Below are 20,245 nucleotides of genomic sequence, written 5' to 3' on the forward strand. Positions count from 1 at the left end.
TAATGGACACCGGGGGGCGCTATAGCACCGGCAGATACTGTGTTTGTCTTGGGTTGCGCCTGTGGTAATGGACACCGGGGGGCGCTATAGCACCGGCAGATACTGTGTTTGTCTTGGGTTGCGCCTGTGGTAATGGACACCGGGGGGCGCTATAGCACCGGCAGATACTGTGCTTGTCTTGGGTTGCGCCTGTGGTAATGGACACCGGGGGGCGCTATAGCGCGGGCAGATACTGTGCTTGTCTTGGGTTGCGCCTGTGGTAATGGACACCGGGGGGCGCTATAGCGCGGGCAGATACTGTGTTTGTCTTGGGTTACGCCTGTGGTAACGGACACCGGGGGGCGCTATAGCACCGGCAGATACTGTGCTTGTCTTGGGTTGCGCCTGTGGTAATGGACACCGGGGGGCGCTATAGCGCGGGCAGATACTGTGTTTGTCTTGGGTTACGCCTGTGGTAACGGACACCGGGGGGCGCTATAGCACCGGCAGATACTGTGCTTGTCTTGGGTTGCGCCTGTGGTAATGGACACCGGGGGGGCGCTATAGCGCCGGCAGATACTGTGTTTGTCTTGGGTTACGCCTGTGGTAATGGACACCGGGGGGCGCTATAGCACCGGCAGATACTGTGTTTGCCTTGGGTTGCGCCTGTGGTAATGGACACCGGGGGGCGCTATAGCACCGGCAGATACTGTGCTTGTCTTGGGTTGCGCCTGTGGTAATGGACACCGGGGGGCGCTATAGCACCAGCAGATACTGTGTTTGTCTTGGGCTGTGCCTGTGGTAATGGACACCGGGGGGCACTATAGCACCGGCAGATACTGTCTTTGTCTTGGGTTACGCCTGTGGTAATGGACACCGGGGGGCGCTATAGCGCGGGCAGATACTGTGCTTGTCTTGGGTTACGCCTGTGGTAATGGACACCAGGGGGCGCTATAGCGCCGGCAGATACTGTGCTTGTCTTGGGTTACGCCTGTGGTAATGGACACCGGGGGGCGCTATAGCACCGGCAGATACTGTGCTTGTCTTGGGTTACGCCTGTGGTAATGGACACCGGGGGGCGCTATAGCACCGGCAGATACTGTGTTTGCCTTGGGCTGCGCCTGTGGTAATGGACACCGGGGGGCGCTATAGCACCGGCAGATACTGTGCTTGTCTTGGGTTACGCCTGTGGTAATGGACACCGGGGGGCGCTATAGCACCGGCAGATACTGTGCTTGTCTTGGGTTACGCCTGTGGTAATGGACACCGGGGGGCGCTATAGCACCGGCAGATACTGTGCTTGTCTTGGGTTGCGCCTGTGGTAATGGACACCGGGGGGCGCTATAGCGCGGGCAGATACTGTGCTTGTCTTGGGTTGCGCCTGTGGTAATGGACACCGGGGGGCGCTATAGCGCGGGCAGATACTGTGTTTGTCTTGGGTTACGCCTGTGGTAACGGACACCGGGGGGCGCTATAGCACCGGCAGATACTGTGCTTGTCTTGGGTTGCGCCTGTGGTAATGGACACCGGGGGGCGCTATAGCGCGGGCAGATACTGTGTTTGTCTTGGGTTACGCCTGTGGTAACGGACACCGGGGGGCGCTATAGCACCGGCAGATACTGTGCTTGTCTTGGGTTGCGCCTGTGGTAATGGACACCGGGGGGGCGCTATAGCGCCGGCAGATACTGTGTTTGTCTTGGGTTACGCCTGTGGTAATGGACACCGGGGGGCGCTATAGCACCGGCAGATACTGTGTTTGCCTTGGGTTGCGCCTGTGGTAATGGACACCGGGGGGCGCTATAGCACCGGCAGATACTGTGCTTGTCTTGGGTTGCGCCTGTGGTAATGGACACCGGGGGGCGCTATAGCACCAGCAGATACTGTGTTTGTCTTGGGCTGTGCCTGTGGTAATGGACACCGGGGGGCACTATAGCACCGGCAGATACTGTCTTTGTCTTGGGTTACGCCTGTGGTAATGGACACCGGGGGGCGCTATAGCGCGGGCAGATACTGTGCTTGTCTTGGGTTACGCCTGTGGTAATGGACACCAGGGGGCGCTATAGCGCCGGCAGATACTGTGCTTGTCTTGGGTTACGCCTGTGGTAATGGACACCGGGGGGCGCTATAGCACCGGCAGATACTGTGCTTGTCTTGGGTTACGCCTGTGGTAATGGACACCGGGGGGCGCTATAGCACCGGCAGATACTGTGTTTGCCTTGGGCTGCGCCTGTGGTAATGGACACCGGGGGGCGCTATAGCACCGGCAGATACTGTGCTTGTCTTGGGTTACGCCTGTGGTAATGGACACCGGGGGGCGCTATAGCACCGGCAGATACTGTGCTTGTCTTGGGTTACGCCTGTGGTAATGGACACCGGGGGGCGCTATAGCACCGGCAGATACTGTGCTTGTCTTGGGTTACGCCTGTGGTAATGGACACCGGGGGGCGCTATAGCGCCGGCAGATACTGTGTTTGTCTTGGGTTGCGCCTGTGGTAACGGACACCGGGGGGCGCTATAGCACCGGCAGATACTGTGTTTGCCTTGGGCTGTGCCTGTGGTAATGGACACCGGGGGGCGCTATAGCACCAGCAGATACTGTGTTTGTCTTGGGCTGTGCCTGTGGTAATGGACACCGGGGGGCACTATAGCACCGGCAGATACTGTCTTTGTCTTGGGTTACGCCTGTGGTAATGGACACCGGGGGGCGCTATAGCGCGGGCAGATACTGTGCTTGTCTTGGGTTACGCCTGTGGTAATGGACACCAGGGGGCGCTATAGCACCGGCAGATACTGTGCTTGTCTTGGGTTACGCCTGTGGTAATGGACACCAGGGGGCGCTATAGCGCCGGCAGATACTGTGCTTGTCTTGGGTTACGCCTGTGGTAATGGACACCGGGGGGCGCTATAGCACCGGCAGATACTGTGCTTGTCTTGGGTTACGCCTGTGGTAATGGACACCGGGGGGCGCTATAGCACCGGCAGATACTGTGTTTGCCTTGGGCTGCGCCTGTGGTAATGGACACCGGGGGGCGCTATAGCACCGGCAGATACTGTGCTTGTCTTGGGTTACGCCTGTGGTAATGGACACCGGGGGGCGCTATAGCACCGGCAGATACTGTGCTTGTCTTGGGTTACGCCTGTGGTAATGGACACCGGGGGGCGCTATAGCACCGGCAGATACTGTGCTTGTCTTGGGTTACGCCTGTGGTAATGGACACCGGGGGGCGCTATAGCGCCGGCAGATACTGTGTTTGTCTTGGGTTGCGCCTGTGGTAACGGACACCGGGGGGCGCTATAGCACCGGCAGATACTGTGCTTGTCTTGGGCTGTGCCTGTGGTAATGGACACCGGGGGGCGCTATAGCGCCGGCAGATACTGTGTTTGTCTTGGGTTGCGCCTGTGGTAATGGACACCGGGGGGCGCTATAGCGCCGGCAGATACTGTGTTTGTCTTGGGTTACGCCTGTGGTAATGGACACCGGGGGGCGCTATAGCACCGGCAGATACTGTGCTTGTCTTGGGTTACGCCTGTGGTAATGGACACCGGGGGGCGCTATAGCGCCGGCAGATACTGTGTTTGTCTTGGGTTGCGCCTGTGGTAACGGACACCGGGGGGCGCTATAGCACCGGCAGATACTGTGCTTGTCTTGGGCTGTGCCTGTGGTAACGGACACCGGGGGGCGCTGGGCCCCGACAGCTGGGTGGTGTAAGCTGAGAGACCTGCCTCCCCTCATACTCCTCGCTCCCCTTCTCACCTGCTCTCACGCTTCCCCCTGTCCCCGGTCAGCACATCCCCCTCATAACCTGATGGGATAAGAATGTTTTGAAGGTTTGAGGCAGCATCACCAGGGGCCTGTACTACGAAGTGGAGTTACTGGCTTATCGGGGTAACTTGTCAAATTTAAGGTAGTCTGGGCAAAATGTAAGTGAACATATATGAAGTACGTTTAAACTATGGTACCTTAAATCCGACAAGTTACCCCGATAAGCCAGTAACCCCGCTTCGTAGTACAGGCCACAGGACTTGAGTTCACGGACAGCTGTGTGTATGTTTTCCCTCACTGCTGACAGACAAAAGTGGGGGCCTGGAGACCAGCGGGTACAGAAGCAGGGGGGCCAGTCACTCGCAGAGCAGGCCACTCTATTTATAAGCAAAGCACAGCCTTATCCAGGGGGGGGGGGTTTCACTGTTGACCAGCTGCATGGGAAGCTGTGTGCTCGCTCCCAGACAGCATGCTGGAAGTGGGCTTCTTATTACCGTACCAGGGTTTTATTTAGCTCTTTATATTCATTAATAGTCAAGAAGATTTTGGCAGGAAACGTGAGAACAGGAGGTCTGGAGCCTGATGTCACTGGGTACAAAGGGCTGCATAGAAAACTGTCCTTCCTGCCTGCTGTGTCTCTGTGTGCTGGAGCCTGATGTCACTGGGTACAAAGGGCTGCATAGAAAACTGTCCTTCCTGCCTGCTGTGTCTCTGTGTGCTGGAGCCTGATGTCACTGGGTACAAAGGGCTGCATAGAAAACTGTCCTTCCTGCCTGCTGTGTCTCTGTGTGCTGGGGCCTGATGTCACTGGGTACAAAGGGCTGCATAGAAACTGTCCTTCCTGCCTGCTGTGTCTCTGTGTGCTGGGGCCTGATGTCACTGGGTACAAAGGGCTGCATAGAAAACTGTCCTTCCTGCCTGCTGTGTCTCTGTGTGCTGGAGCCTGATGTCACTGGTTCTCTTCTGCTGTCATGAGAAAATTAGGAAGCTGCCCTAGTGAATAAAGCTTAACATGGCAGATACATCTTTCCAGACTAATATACCACAAGGTTATTCTTTATCTGCAGTAACAGCAAGTTTAATGGGGAGATTTTCAGTCTTTCTGTTACATTTGTGTAGATGAATTGAGGTCTTTATGTTTCTGCCTTATTCACAGAGACCAAATGGAAGAATGCAGCTCAGATCTACATGATAAATCGGGTTTATCATCCATACTGAAGGTTTGTATCTATTGCAGATATATATTTTCTTAGTTGTTGTGTTAATTAGCTTATATTTTATAGCTGTATAATAAGAAATTCTTCATGTTAAAGGAAATATATTTAAAACTATGATTCACAAATGAAACTTTGAAAAGGTTCAGTGCAGGTAGCAATCATTAACTGTGACTTTATTTTAGTTCCCCAAGGATGAGCTGAAGAATTGTGTGAGTTACCTAGATCAGAATTACCCAGAATGCTCTGAGCCTCAGCTGGAGGAGGACAATGATCCGAACACACTGTACATCCTGAGGACCATGGAGCAAAATGATCTCGCTGACGTGCCGGAGAAGAGTAAGAACCTCATAACATTCTGTACATGTACAGCACTGTTTAAAAGTTTTGGGCAGAGAAAAGGATGTTTGAATGGTCTTCATGTTGGTATAAAACTATCATAACATGTATGTCACAGTGTGTGAGCCATTTGAAAACTTTCCTGAAGTCATCCCTGTATTTGCAGAAATCATGCAATACACCCATGTATGTTTTGAATTTCCTCTCATTTCTTTTCAGGAGAGTTCATGCTGCAATATCAGCAGGAAATCAAGCGTAAACTTAAGAAGCAGTTTGAGTGTGTATTTGAAGGGAAAGCTATGGGAGGACAGCCAACACTTCTCAGTGAGATTTACACAGAACTCTACATAACTGAAGGTGGGACTGGAGGAGTCAATGATGAACATGAAGTGAGACAGATTGAAACAGCATCCAAGAAAAGGCGAACAGAAGATACTACAGTCAAGTGCAATGATATATTTAAACCCTTATGTGAGCGTGAGACACCTATCAGAACTGTACTCACTAAAGGGGTGGCTGGTATCGGGAAAACAGTCTCTGTACAGAAATTTATTCTCGACTGGGCAGAAGGAAAAGCAAACCAGGATGTTCACTTCATATTTGCTCTTCCTTTCCGGAACCTGAATTTGATTAAGGATGAATACAGTCTGATTGAACTGCTTCACCGCTTTGTCCCAGAACTGAAATCATTTCAATCCACTGAGCTGTTTAGGTACAAGATCTTGTTCATCTTTGATGGTCTGGATGAGTGTCGCCTTCCTCTAGATTTTCAGAACAATGAGAGCTGGTTTGATGTAACAAAGAAAACGTCACTGGATGTGCTGTTGACTAACCTCATTAAGGGGAATCTGCTTCCACCCTCTCTACTCTGGATAACCTCTCGGCCAGCAGCAGCCAATCAGATACCTTCTAAGTATGTCCACCAGGTGACAGAGATACGAGGGTTTAGCGATGCCCAGAAGGAGGAGTATTTCAGGAAGAGATTTAGTGATCAGAGCCTGGCCAGCAGGATTATCACACATGTGAAATCATCAAGGAGCCTCTTCATCATGTGCCACATACCTGTGTTCTGCTGGATTTCAGCCACTGTCCTTGAGAGGATTTTTAGTGAGACTGACAGGGGAGAAATTCCAAGGACTCTGACTGAAATGTACACACACTTCCTGATCTTTCAGACTACATTAAAAAATGACAAGTATATGAAAAACTATGAAACCAAACTTAAGGAATACAGCAAGGAATTCCTTTTGAAACTTGGTAAACTGGCTTTTGACAACCTTGAGAAAGGCAATCTCATATTTTATGAGGAAGATCTGACAAAGAATGGCATTGATGTCACTGAAGCTTCAGTTTACTCTGGAGTGTGTACAGAAGTCTTTAAAGAGGAATATGGGCTGTATCAGGATACGGTGTACTGCTTTGTGCATCTGAGCATCCAGGAGTATCTCGCTGCTTTATACGTGTTTCTGTCAAACTCATCAGCTAAACTGCTGAAGACTGCATTGGATCAGGCATTAAAGAGCAAGAATGGACACTTGGACCTCTACCTCCGCTTCCTCCTGGGCCTCTCAACAGACTCCAGTAAGACTCTATTACAAAAACTACTGGGACAGACAGTAACCAGCTCACATAATATTACAGAAACAGCCAAATACATCAAGGAGAAAATACAGAGGAAATTATCTCCAGAAAGGACCATCAACCTGTTCCACTGTTTGTCTGAGCTGGGTGACAATTCTCTAGTAGAGGAAGTACAAAGATACCTGAATTCAGGAAGCCTTTCAGCAGAAGACCTCTCACCTGCACAGTACTCAGCTCTGGCCTTTGTGATGCTGATGTCAGATGAGGAGCTGGATGTGTTTGATCCGAAGAAATTCATCAGATCAGATAAAGAACACTGGAGGCTGCTGCCTGTGGTCAAGAACTCCAGGACGGCTCTGTAAGTGACGTGGGGATGGGAAATCATGTCTGGTCTGGCAGTAATACATGAATATTGTTTGATATGTATCATATGTATTATTTATTTCTCCTCTTGGATTAATAACTGTGATGTTTGTTTGATAATCCAGACCGCAGACTTTATAATGACTGAAGGTAGTAATGTAGTAACAAACAAAAAAGTGAGGTTTCCGTTCCCATCCAGTCTACCTTCTGATCACAGGCACAGCATCCTAACCTGCTATAGAAGCAGTGAGGGCTCTTTATAAGAACATAAGAACTATACAAACGAGAGGAGGCCATTCGGCCCATCAAGCTTGCTTGGGGAGAACTTAACTAATAGCTCAGAGTTGTTAAAATCTTATCTAGCTCTGATTTAAAGGAACCCAAGGATTCAGCTTGCACTACATTATCAGGAAGGCTATTCCTTACTCTGACTACACGCTGTGTAAAGAAGTGCTTCCTTAAATCCAGCTTGAAATGTTCTCCCGCTAATTTCCACCTATGGCCACGAGTTCGTGTATTTAAACTAATGCTGAAGTAACTACTTGGTTGAACAGCACCCAAACCTGTTAGAATCTTATATACCTGGATCATGTCCCCCCTCAGTCAACTTTACTTGAGACTGAACAGATTTAGCTCAAGTATCCTTTCCTCGTATGACATTCCTCTAAGACCAGGAATCATTTTTGTGGCCCTACGCTGCACCTTTTCTAAGGCCACAATGTCCTTTTTAAGATATGGTGACCAAACCTGCACACAATATTCTAGGTGAGGTCTCACCAAGGAATTGTATAATCTTAGCATTATCTCCCTGGACCTAAACTCCACACACCTGGAGATATACCCCAACATCCTATTGGCCTTTTTTATTGCTTCCCCACACTGGCGAGAATGGGACATGGAAGCATCAACATACACACCAAGGTCTTTCTCATGATCAGCTACCTTTATTTCAGTGACACCCATGAAATACCTGTACTTTATATTTCTGCTCCCTAGATGGAGTACCTTACATTTATTGACATTAAATTTCATCTGCCAGGTATCGGCCCAGTCACTAATTAAATCAAGATCCCGCTGTAGCTGCTGAGCCGCTAATTCAGTATCTGCTACACCACCCACCTTGGTGTCATCTGCAAATTTCACCAGTTTGCTGTATATATTGGTATCCATATCATTTATGTAAATTAGGAACAATAGTGGTCCTAAAATCGAACCCTGCGGTACCCCACTATGAATGCAGGCCCACTGTGACATTGTACTTCTTATAACTACTCGCTGTTTCCTATCTGTTAACCAGTTATCAATCCAGGTCGCTACGGTACCTAAAATACCTGTCGCTTTGAGTTTAAGTAGGAGCCTCTTGTGGGGGACAACATCAAAAGCCTTTTGGAAATCTAGTAGATGACATCATAGGCCTTCTTATCAACTTCCTGAGTAGCTTCCTCAAAAAACTCCAACAGATTCGTTAAACAGGATCTACCTCTCCTAAATCCATGCTGGCTATCCCGCAAAATGTTATTGGAGTCCAGGTAATCTACCATTTTCTCTTTGATTATAGCCTCCATAACTTTACCAGTTATACAAGTTAGACTGATTGGCCTATAGTTAGACAAATTACTTCTATCCCCTTTTTTGAAAATAGGCATTATGAAGGCGTGCTTCCAATCAGAAGGTACCACACCTTCAGATAAGGATTTTTGAAACAGTAAAGTTAAGGGTCGGCAAATAATATCCCTCATCTCTTTTAACACTATAGGTAAGATGCCATCAGGGCCCTGTGATTTATTTATTTTGAGCTTAGCTAGGCTTTGCAAAACATCTGCTTCAGTTATATATATATTAGCTATAGACAATGCTGGATAGGTAATAACTAGTAAATTACTAAGGTCCTCAACAGTGAATACCCGTGCAAAACTATCATTGGACTCATTTACTATATCAATGTCGTTTACTATTATAAGACCCTTACTATCCTGCAGATTAGTAATTTCAGGTTTTAGAGCTCTTTTAGAGTTAAAATACTGGAAGAAACTTTTAACGTCATCCTTAGCTTCCAATGCAACCATCCTTTCGACATTTCTTTTAGCTCGTCTAATATCATTTTTTAACTCAGCCTGTAGACTTAGATATTCCTGCTTAATTCTGTCATCATCAGTTATTTTCCATTGCTGGAACAAAGCCCTTTTCCTCCTTACTTTATGCTTTATTTCCCTAGTAAACCACCTAGGTTGCAATTTCCTAGATTTATTCTTGCTGGAAACAGGTATGAAGTCCTCTTGCATTTGCAATAATGTGCTTTTAAAAAGTTCCCAGGCCTCTTCAACAGTTTTGTTATTTAACTCCATCCAGTTCACAGTTTCTAATTTTAGTCTCATACACTTAAAGTCAGCCTTCCTAACATTATATATTTTTGATTTGGACTTAGCTCTTCGAACACTAAACTTAACCTCAAATTTGACCATGTTATGATCACTAAAACGTCTAATTTACCAATCCTGTCCTGGTTATTAGAGAGAACAAGATCAAGAATGGCATCTCCCCTGGTAGGGGTGTTAACAAACTGAGTAAAAAAACAATCCTGTACTAATTCCACCATCTCCAGTTCATTTTCTCAAGAGCCAGTGACAATGTCCCACTGCATTCCTGGTAGATTAAAATCACCCATAACTACCACATCATTTTTATTGCTCATAGTCCTAATATCACTGTATAACAATCTGCTTTCCTCAGCAGCTATATTAGGTGTTCTGTAACAAACACCGACAATTAGGCTATTTGAGTTTTTAGCATCTAATTTTACCCATATTGCTTCCGTAGTTTTATTTATATCAGTAAGTTCCCTTGCCTGCAAGTTTTCCTTTACATATACTGCAACACCACCTCCCTTTTTTCCTATACGATCCTTACGGAACAACGTGTAACCATCCATATTATATTCTTGTCCATCCTTTTCACTCAACCACGTTTCAGTTACTCCTATAATATCATAAGAGTCCGATGAGATAAAAGCCTCTAAATCATGAATTTTATTCCTAATACTTCTGGCGTTTAAATACAGACAACAAAGGGTAGGCCTATTACGGTGCCCACTTACAATATGATTATTTGGGGCTTTCCGTTTCCCCCCACTGACATAGTTAACTAACCTCCCTGCCCCCCCAGTCCCTAGTTTAAACATTCCTCAACTACTCTACACATACGCCTCCCCAATACACTGGTTCCCCTCTGGTTCAGGTGCAACCCATCCGGCTTGAACAGGTCCCACCTGTTCCAGAAGGTCCTCCAATGCCCCATAAACCGAAACCCCTCTTTCCTACACCATCCTTTTAGCCACGCATTTAATCTCCTTATCTCAGCTAACTTAGCCTGACTTGCACGTGGCACGGGGAGTATTTCGGAGAATACCACCGTGGACGTTCTGCTTCTAAGCTTATTGGCGACTTCTATAAATTTATCCTGCAGAACAGCCCTTCTACCCTTGCCTATGTCGTTGGTGCCAACATGCACCACGACAACTGGATCCACCCCAGCTGGGGCCAAAAGCTTATCCACACGATCTGGAAGGTCTCCTACCTGGGCACCAGGCAGGCAAGACACCGTACGGGACCCTCTATCACGCGTGCACACATAACTGTCTACTCCCCTAATAATGGAATCCTCCACTACCACAACCTCCCTCTTCCTGGGGGGAGGGGGCTCCTCAGTGCCCAAGGGCCCACCTGCCTCTCCAGTCCCTTCCGGCTCTAAAGCTGGAAGAACCTGAAACCTGTTCGACACAGTCACCTCAGGTGATGCTGCCTCTGCAACGTGTGTACGCCCTTTCCTGCGTCTACGACCTACGGTCACCCAGCTCTCTCGACCTCTCTGCTCTTCATTCTCCCCCCTCCCGGCTAGTGGCGTACATACCTTCTCCCTAAAAGGCGTATTAACTTGCTCCTCTAACTCACTGTTGCATTGGATGAGAGCCTGTTGCTCCTCAAGGTCGCGAACCTTGACCATGAGCGAGTCCACTAGCTTACTTCGCTCGCAGATGAAGTCCGACTGGACACTAACGTCCAGAAGGGCAAACATGTTGCAAACGCAACACTGAGCTGGCCCCATAATTAACTAACTCACTATGACCCCGTACTCCCAGCCCAGTAAATTTATATAGTGTATTTAACTTTAAAGATTAATTAGCGTACCGTTAAATGCAATAAAGTGCCGAGTACACTAAAATAAATTACTTGGGTTGAAACGGAACTTAATTATTATTTTTATTTAAAATTTTAAATCCGATAAAATTACTACTACTTACCAAAAGAACTTCTGCCTGAACCAAGTATGAACTAAAAACAAAACGAAATCGAAGTTGCTCTTGGGAGGTCGAAAAACCACAAAAACCCCCTCACAGCAGGCTACTGCCGGAGCGGGGAAAAAATTGGAAAATGTCCTCCCGGCCCCGACTCCCGACTGACTGAGCAAAGCTCAGGAGCAACTGTCCTTTTCTGGCGCCGAGTAACGTTACCGACGTTAGATATTATTAGCTATTACGCCCCGCCGGTGTTACGGAGTTAAACGCGAACAGAAAACGCAGCTCACTGCCCGTAACAATCGCGCTGTTAATAAACAGACAGGACAGACAAGCAGTCACGCCGACCGAAATAAGAACAATAAATAGAAATAACACAGCCACCCACTAAACAATTAAAGCACACAAACACTCAGAATATACGTTCCAAACACCCCAAAAACAATCACAAACAATCCCAAAACAATCGCTGCAGCTCAACACCACTCTCTCGCAGTATCCCAGCAATCTCTCGCAGCAATCCCAGGATCCCAGGTTAGTAAACCCAGGTTGGCATATTTGGTCTGTTATGTCTTAGGCCTTAGGCAAGAAGAGATCCACAGGGTGTATAAGTGGTATGTGAGTGTTATTGTCAGCAGGCGTGTTCATGTGATGGAGCCCAGAGCTGGGAGCTTCTGTATGACTGCTGTCTCTGGCTGCTCACTGGCGGCCTCTGCTGGCCACAGCTGCTCCTGGCTGAGGATGTGACGACACATTTATTATTATTATTATTATTATTATTATTATTTATTTATTTGCCTTTGGGACAAATAAAGTGTTTTTGAATAGAGCTGGGATTTTAGTTCCTTCACCTTTGTATTTCTCAGCTCGCTTTTCGGAGGGAAGTTAATGTCGTAGCTTTTATGAACAGTCCGAAAATGTCGCTCCCCCTTTCCCTTCTTCGGAATAGCGACGGTACACCGACAGATGAGGCAAACGCACTTCGAATATGACATTGTGGAAAAAAATCAGTCTTCCCCCCATTCCGTATGGAGGTGGTAGGTTTTTGGCTTCTTAATTAGTCCAGCTCCCCCATTAATTTTTATACCCTTTCTTTAGTTTAGCAGAAATAAATTGGAGGCTAATCAGGCGACTCGGCCGCTTGCTGGAGTTTGGCAGCAGCTGGTGTGGCTGAATGCGTCATCCATCCTCTATTTTTATATGCCATACGATCTGACCAGGCTACTTTTGTGATCGACCAGTAGATTACGATCGACGTATTGGGCACCCCTGGTATAGCGTGTTTTCACGACATTACATTGTCTCAAAGTGCTTTACAGCATCCCCACCCAAAGCCCCCAGTGAGCAAGTCAGAGGCGACAGTGGCAAGGAAAAGCTCCCTAGAAGGAAGAAACCTTGGGAGGCACCAGACTCAAAGGGGGAGCCCATCCTCCAGGGGGCAGCAGAGGAAGCCCTAACCCTAACCAGACCCAAAGCGGGGAGCCCATCCTCCAGGAACTGGCAGAGGAAGTCAAATGATCAAGATGACGAAGTCCTAATAAACATTTTTCCAGTCTTAACATTTCAGTCACAAAGCGGGGGGTAGGGAGGTGATGGCAGGCAGGTGCTGGAGCTGTTCTCAAATGGCAGGGTGAACAGTAGTACAGCAGGAGGGCATACAGGATAAGGCGTCACAGGCCGGAAGGGCGTCACTGGTAGTGGAGACGTCGCAGGCAGCAGGGTAGACAGGATATGTTGATAAGTTGGGGTCTCCAGTCAGCACAGCCCAGTATAGGGAGGGGAAATAAAATGTGCAATTAGGGGAGACTAGAGGCAGTGCAAACAGATAGGTGAGTGCAGTATGTAAGCTCCAGCAGATATGGCTATGGCAGCGTAAGTAGGAGGGAGAGGCAGGTGGGAACGCAGGCATGGGGGGTCTCTGAACGTCAGCATTCCAATTCCACAATTGTGAAGCTAGAGTGACAGACTGACAGTTCAGTTCATCCAAAGCCAATGGCACCGATCCCCACCCAGCTCTACACCTCACACTCTAGGTCTGACTGGGAGTGAGCAGTTAGCTAGAACTAGAACTAGAGTCCCTATATGCTAAAGAGGTGTGAACTTGAATATTGAGAGTCTGTCTGAATCCCCAAGACCATTCCACAGCTGAGCAGCTCTATAACAGAAAGCTCTGCAGCCTGCCGTAGCTCTTTCTACCCTGGGTACTAACAGATATCCTGCTCCTTGAGATCAAAGAAAGCGAGGAGGGTTGTATAAGACCAGCAGATTACTAAGGTATTCTGGTGAAAGGCCATTCAGTGTTTTATAAGTTAATAGCAGTATTTTGTAGTCAATCTGAGCCTTAACTGGAATCCAATGAAGGGAGGATAGAACTGGACTAATATGATAAATTTTTTCAGTGTTTGTAAGAACTCTGGCTGCTGCATTCTGTACCAGCTGAAGTTTATGTAAGGATCCAGATGGGCACCCAGAAAGGAGAGCATTACAGCAGCCCAGTCTGGAAGTTATATAGGCATGTATTAGTGTTTCTGCATCATGAAAGGAGAGCATCTTCCGAAGCTTGGCTATGTTCCGTAGAAGATAGAACGCAGCTCTAGTAATACTTTTTATATGAGGATTGAAACATAAATCTGAACCAGATCTCTGACCACTGTGTTAGGTCGGTAGGAAGACCACCGAGGTTGAGGTTGTCAAAGTTATTTCAAGCAGCCTTGTGACCAATTAACAGTACTTTTGTTTCTTCTGTGTTTGACGTAAAGAAATTACATCGCACTAAGTCTTTGCTTCTTGAACACTGTTAGCTGTTCCTTATAGTTTTTTGGCTGTTGATCACGAAAATAACATTCAGATTTGCCCATCACTTACTGTGTCATTGATATCTTCAGTTTTGTCATGTTTTTTCTTATATTTGTGTCCAACATTTTTTGTTTCTTTAAGAGACCCATCAACAGTGTTTTGTACAGTCTGGGAATGTCCAGGCATGGAATCAGGCCATGTTGGAAGCTGTTCTGTGGAAGTTTGCAGCCCAGGCATGCCTGGGTAGGCCGGAGCCAGCTGGACACTGCATCAGCAGGCTATAGACGTCCTCTTTGGGTTAATATAGACCTGATAGTGTGTATGTATTGTTTCAGAACATTGCACTGCCTCAGCAGGCTATAGACGTCCTCTTTGGGTTAATATAGACATGATAGTGTGTATGTATTGTTTCAGAACATTGCACTGCCTCAGCAGGCTATAGACGTCCTCTTTGGGTTAATATAGACCTGATAGTGTGTATGTATTGTTTCAGAACATTGCACTGCCTCAGCAGGCTATAGAAGTCCTCTTTGGGTTAATATAGACATGATAGTGTGTATGTATTGTTTCAGAACATTGCACTGCCTCAGCAGGCTATAGACGTCCTCTTTAGGTTAATATAGACCTGATAGTGTGGATGTATTGTTTCAGAACATTGCACTGCCTCAGCAGGCTATAGACGTCCTCTTTGGGTTAATATAGACCTGATAGTGTGTATGTATTGTTTCAGAACATTGCACTGCCTCAGCAGGCTATAGAAGTGCTCATTGGGTTAATATAGACCTGAAAGTGTGTATGTATTGTTTCAGAACATTGCATTGCCTCAGCAGCAATGTAGCAAGTAAGGTAGATGCTATAGACATTTGCAGTATGATTAGTGTCAGTCGATATGTCTCATCAATGTCTTAACAGCCGCATTACATTCTGCTATATTTGTTACGAATATACACTTACGCCTCAGAGATGCTCAATGGCTGCTCCTGTGAAGAAAGTATATCATTTGTACAGCTGTAAACTCAGTGATCAAGACAAGTAATGGGGGCCTCACATTGTTATGTGACATGTGCTGTCTGTGTGAGACCCTGCCTCAGAGGCACTCAGAAGACCATGTCGTTTGCTGTCCTGATGATATGGCGAGAACAGCAGGACCATGTGACGGACTGTTACTTCTCTTTGAATAATGTGTCTGGTTTCTCTGCTAAAAACAAGTAGTCAGTTGAATACCCTAATGTGCCTTCAGCAATGAGACCTGTGCCACATGACCACAGTCCTCCAATCCCGAAACCACCAGAGGAATGGACCTTAGACGAGCCAGAGGGAGAAACTGCAATGCAGGGAACTGGCAGTGACAATGATCCGGATTTTAAACTGTGCTCATAAGTGTGGTGGCTCTGAGGCTAGGGTTCTGTACCAGTAACCAGAAGGTTGTGGATTCAAATCCCCGGAATGCCCTGACTGATTCTACTTTGTTGGACCCTTGATCAAGGCCCCTTAATCTGTGATTGTTTCACCCTGGATATGATATTAATCTGCAAGGCCCTGCAAGGGGCTAGGATAGCAGCAGACGTTGTTGTTAAAGGATCACTGTCATTCTCCATGTGAATATTAAAATCAGCAACAATCTGCAAACTCCTTGCTGGTGATTGTAAGTGTAGAACTACAAAGAGATGATCCAGCAAGACTAAGAAGAATGATTTCAAATGTGCTAAAGCTATAAGCACTTTGCTCAGACACTCCTTTGTTAGACTGAAATATTGCAGGAGCTGTAATCAGCTGGAGTAGATTCATTTAGTGCCATGAATTCATTCAGTCTAAGTCAGGTCTCAGTAAGGCATAAGGACCAAGACTAAAATCTGTAATTATTTCATTTATTAGTAGCACCTTAGCAGCCAGTGATCTTACATTCATTACATTAATTACATTAATTAATTAATGTAATTTCTCTTTGGCTCTCAGCGGAGGCGGTCGCACTTCTCTCCCTCTCCCTCCCCTTATCTTCCCTGCTTCGCTCCTCTCGTCTCGTCTAGTCTACTGTCTTATACTTGAAGAGACTCTCTCTGCTCTGCTCTCCAAACTACGAGAAATTATGGATTTGATCAGCTGGTCTCTCAACGCAATTGACACCATCTTCTCAACGAGAAGCCTGGGTTCGGGGGAACCTAACTGTCCAGCGGGAACGTACGCGGCTGGCTACACGATGGACGGATGGGAGCGGTGGAGGGTCGTGTGCCTGGCAGCTCTTTCCGTGGAGGACATTGAAGACATCTACCTATTCGGAACTATGATTACAGGTATTATGCTGATTGGATTAGGCATTGCCCTGGTTCATCAAAATTGAAGAAGACGGTGACAGCCTCTCAAAGCCCCACTAGGCTGGCCGGAATGATTGATGGAGTGGGCAGAGCTGTTAGCACTCAGACTGTGAAACTGGATAACATCATGGAGAAGCTCACAGCTTTGCAAAACTTATTGGATGGCGGAGACCAGCGTGGACATTAGAGGAGCTGGAAATTACAGCTTCTCGCACGGAAACCCAAACAACCTTATTCTATCAAGCTTCTGGCTCCCCTTAATCAGCACTGGCCTTGGCCAAGGCTGCTGCTGAACAAAAAGCTCCCCCGGAAGAACAGGCAGTGAGACTCTCTTGCATTCCTCTCCCCCAATCCCAAGGACTTGCACCCTCCCCCCATCCCACGCCTTCGCCGCTTCATACCCCCAGCGTGAACAGGCGGGTCTGTGACCAGCGCCTCCATGGCTGCAGGACCGGATGGCTGTCTGTCTATGCTGGACTACCTCCACCACCCCATTCCCTCACCCGTTGCGAGTCGTGTCTTTTCATGTTGTACGATGTAGTGATCATGTGCTTATGTTGCTGAGGTGTTTTCTCCTCCTCTCTCCTCATGTCATCCTGTTTCTCTTTTTCTCTCCTCCCCTGTCTCCTGGCCGGTCTACCCCCTACTGTGATGTTGTATATGTAAGGTCGGGCGATGGCCTGCTTTTCGCTGGTACTTGTGACTAGTGACATGGTATATTGCAACAGCAATAAAGGGTTTGAATCAAATCAAATCAAATCAAATTAATTGGACTTACATTAAGTCCAATTTTTAGCCTTGCATTACACCTATTATCTAATAACAGATTCAGTTTAATTATTATTAAGTTTTTATTACATACACTACGGTGGAATAGACCTCCACGGTTAAAAGTGCGGGGAACAGACAGTAACATGAGCCCTAGGTAATGACTCTTGGCTCTGGCTAGTCAGCGATTTGCCTGGAGACTATGAGCTATGCTTTTGGACAGGAGATCAGCACCAGCCCGCGAGGGGTGAATACCGTCCCTCTTCAAAAGCCCAGGCCTACTCCCAAACATTTGCCAGTTATCTATGTAACCCACACCGTTTATCGGGCACCATTCCGACAGCCAGCGATGCAGCAACGATAATCTGCTGTATATTTCACCACCACGTCTAGTAGGGATGGGGCCAGAGCGCGTTACTGACGCACACATCTTCTTTGCAAGGCTGCCCACCTCTATGAAATTTGTAACTATTGACTGTGAATTGCAGAAGCACGACCGGTCAATTGTTACAGCTCTACATTAATTTTATTGTTCTTTTTTTAAGATGTGAACAGAATGCACAACCATTTTTTTATTTTATGCATTTAATTTTATCAGTTATTGTGGGGGGGGGGTCACTCCCCCCAGAAGTCATAGTGGCTAGAGGCCCCTGTGAGGGAGGGGCCCCTACAGAGAACATAGATGGTTAAAGTACTTTATGGTGGTATTTTATTATTTTTTATTTATTTGTTATATATATATATATATATATATATATATATATATATATATATAGACTCTATTTTAATTTCTTTTGTGCTTATTTTCATTTACTCTGTGCTTATTTGGATTTCTTTCTTTCTAAGTATTTGTAAAGCGCTTTGTAAACCCTGTGGTTAAAGCCATATACATAATAATTGATTGATTGATTCAGATAGATGAGAGAGAGAGAGAGAGAGAGAGCATTGTGAAGCTCAAAATTCCCACCAGAAAGTTCAATTTCAATGGCTGACAGTCTGGTGATGTGACAATACTGAACTTACAATAATGGCAAAGGCACAGTTACTGTGAGGGACAATGCTTGTGAAATTCTGCACTAAAATGGCAATGTTTCTGTTTTACTGCTTCAGAATCTTAGGCTAGAGGGCTGAACTGAAAGCAAATCATGAATCCTTCTGTTATCTTGCTTTGTATGTAGCCTAAGCGTGTTTCCCCAGCAAAGCCGATAATCGCCGGTTAGTCACTGTCAGATATCAACCCCGGGATACTTGTCTGATTACGCTGATTACCAATAATATCGTCATGTCACTCAGACCTAACTGGTGATTTGACATGATCCCAGGTATAACAATACAGGGAAAAAGGATTTTACTCATGGGATCAGGAATCCAAGTGCCAGTTGCTGCTGCATTAGCTGCTGTGGATGTTCACATCTCCTCCTTTCAGTGATACGTGTGGAGTGTAGGGACACCTGGCAGAGAGACGGCTAAGGACTGCACTGGAAGCACTGGTCTGACTGTTATGGGAGGTTCACATCCATCTTGATGTCCATGTGTTCATATATATTCTGTGATTTTTGGCTGTAGCTTGTACTTAATGCTTTTACCTCTAGTTTTGAGCTAAGATGCACTGACTCACAATTAGTGATCATCTGACTGCAGCAAAGTACCAAGATGCACAGGACACTCTGCAGACTGTAATTCATTTTGAAATGTAAGCTGTGCTGCTAATTATATTGAAAACAAATGCAGATTGTAATGTTTGGTATTTAGCTAATGTGTAGGATGTGTATATGTCTGTGTCTTAAAGTGTTTTCTGTTCCAGGCTGAACAGCTGCGGGCTCACAAATGAACACTGTGAAATGCTGACTTCAGCTCTAAGATCAAACACCTCACCCCTGAGAGAGCTGGACCTGAGTGACAATGACCTAAAGAATAAAGGAGTGACACTGCTCTCTACTGGACTGGGGGATTCACAGTGTAAACTGGGGTTACTGAGGTCAGTATTACTGGGTATTCCACAGTCTCCACCAGCATCCAGCGTTTTCACAAGAACACGGCAGACTCTTGTGCTCAGTGATTTCCCAGCTCTGATCTCTTCAGTGTTCTGGATGTGAATCTTCCCAGTCTGGTCTCCTTGCCCTTGACATCCCTGCCAGGCGTCATCCTCACTGCCATCAGGGTCTGCTTGGGACAGAACTGTGGATGAGGGAGGAAGGTGGTAGACAGGAGGAGACTGAGACTGCTACCTGACCTCAGATCTGGGCTCACAAACCATTAAATCATCAATTTATATGTAATTTCACTGTAATTTCAGCTTCAAAACACAATTCCAGTTGTTTCAGCCAGTAGGCAGTTTTATTGTAGTGTGGTAGGAGTTTAAGGACTAAAGGCAGCGATGTGTGACTGGACTGAAGCCTGAGGCAGACTTTATTAAAAATAAAAATGACAGCAGGAAGAGGAAAGTTTGGGGCGGCTGGTGGCAGTCAGTGGCGTCCTCATTCCGAGTCAGGGTCTCTGGGTGTGAGAGACGGGCGACGTGAGGGAGACACTGCTGTCTGTTCCCAGGTGAGGTGGGAGGAGAGAAAGCAGAACAAAAGGAGCGGAAGGCAGGGTAACGCGGAGCAGCCGGTGTCTGGGGGTCACAGGTGAGGGGGGAGGAAAGAAAACAGAACAAAAGGAGCGGAAGGCAGGGTAACGAGGAGCAGCCGGTGTCTGGGGGTCACAGGTGAGGTGGGAGGAGAGAAAGCAGAACAAAAGGAGCGGAAGGCAGGGTAACGTGGAGCAGCTGGTGTCTGGGGGTCACAGGTGAGGTGGGAGGAGAGAAAGCAGAACAAAAGGAGCGGAAGGCAGGGTAACG

The 20,245-nt window shown here is 46.9% G+C and overlaps 1 protein-coding gene across 2 annotated transcripts in view; it reads left to right on the forward strand.

Annotated features, from left to right (window-relative positions):
* LOC125725331 (NACHT, LRR and PYD domains-containing protein 12-like) overlaps nucleotides 1–20,245 on the forward strand; it is a 322,258-nt gene that overhangs the window by 30,849 nt on the left and 271,164 nt on the right. For both annotated transcript variants that reach the window (XM_049002176.1, XM_049002175.1), the window contains exons 13-16: nucleotides 4,899–4,962; nucleotides 5,142–5,295; nucleotides 5,515–7,234; nucleotides 19,211–19,384. In XM_049002176.1, coding sequence (XP_048858133.1) covers nucleotides 4,899–4,962; nucleotides 5,142–5,295; nucleotides 5,515–7,234; nucleotides 19,211–19,384 — 2,112 coding nt within the window. The remainder of the gene's footprint in view (nucleotides 1–4,898; nucleotides 4,963–5,141; nucleotides 5,296–5,514; nucleotides 7,235–19,210; nucleotides 19,385–20,245) is intronic.

This window comes from Brienomyrus brachyistius, unplaced genomic scaffold, assembly GCF_023856365.1.
Source record: "Brienomyrus brachyistius isolate T26 unplaced genomic scaffold, BBRACH_0.4 scaffold65, whole genome shotgun sequence".
Lineage (NCBI taxonomy): Eukaryota > Metazoa > Chordata > Actinopteri > Osteoglossiformes > Mormyridae > Brienomyrus > Brienomyrus brachyistius.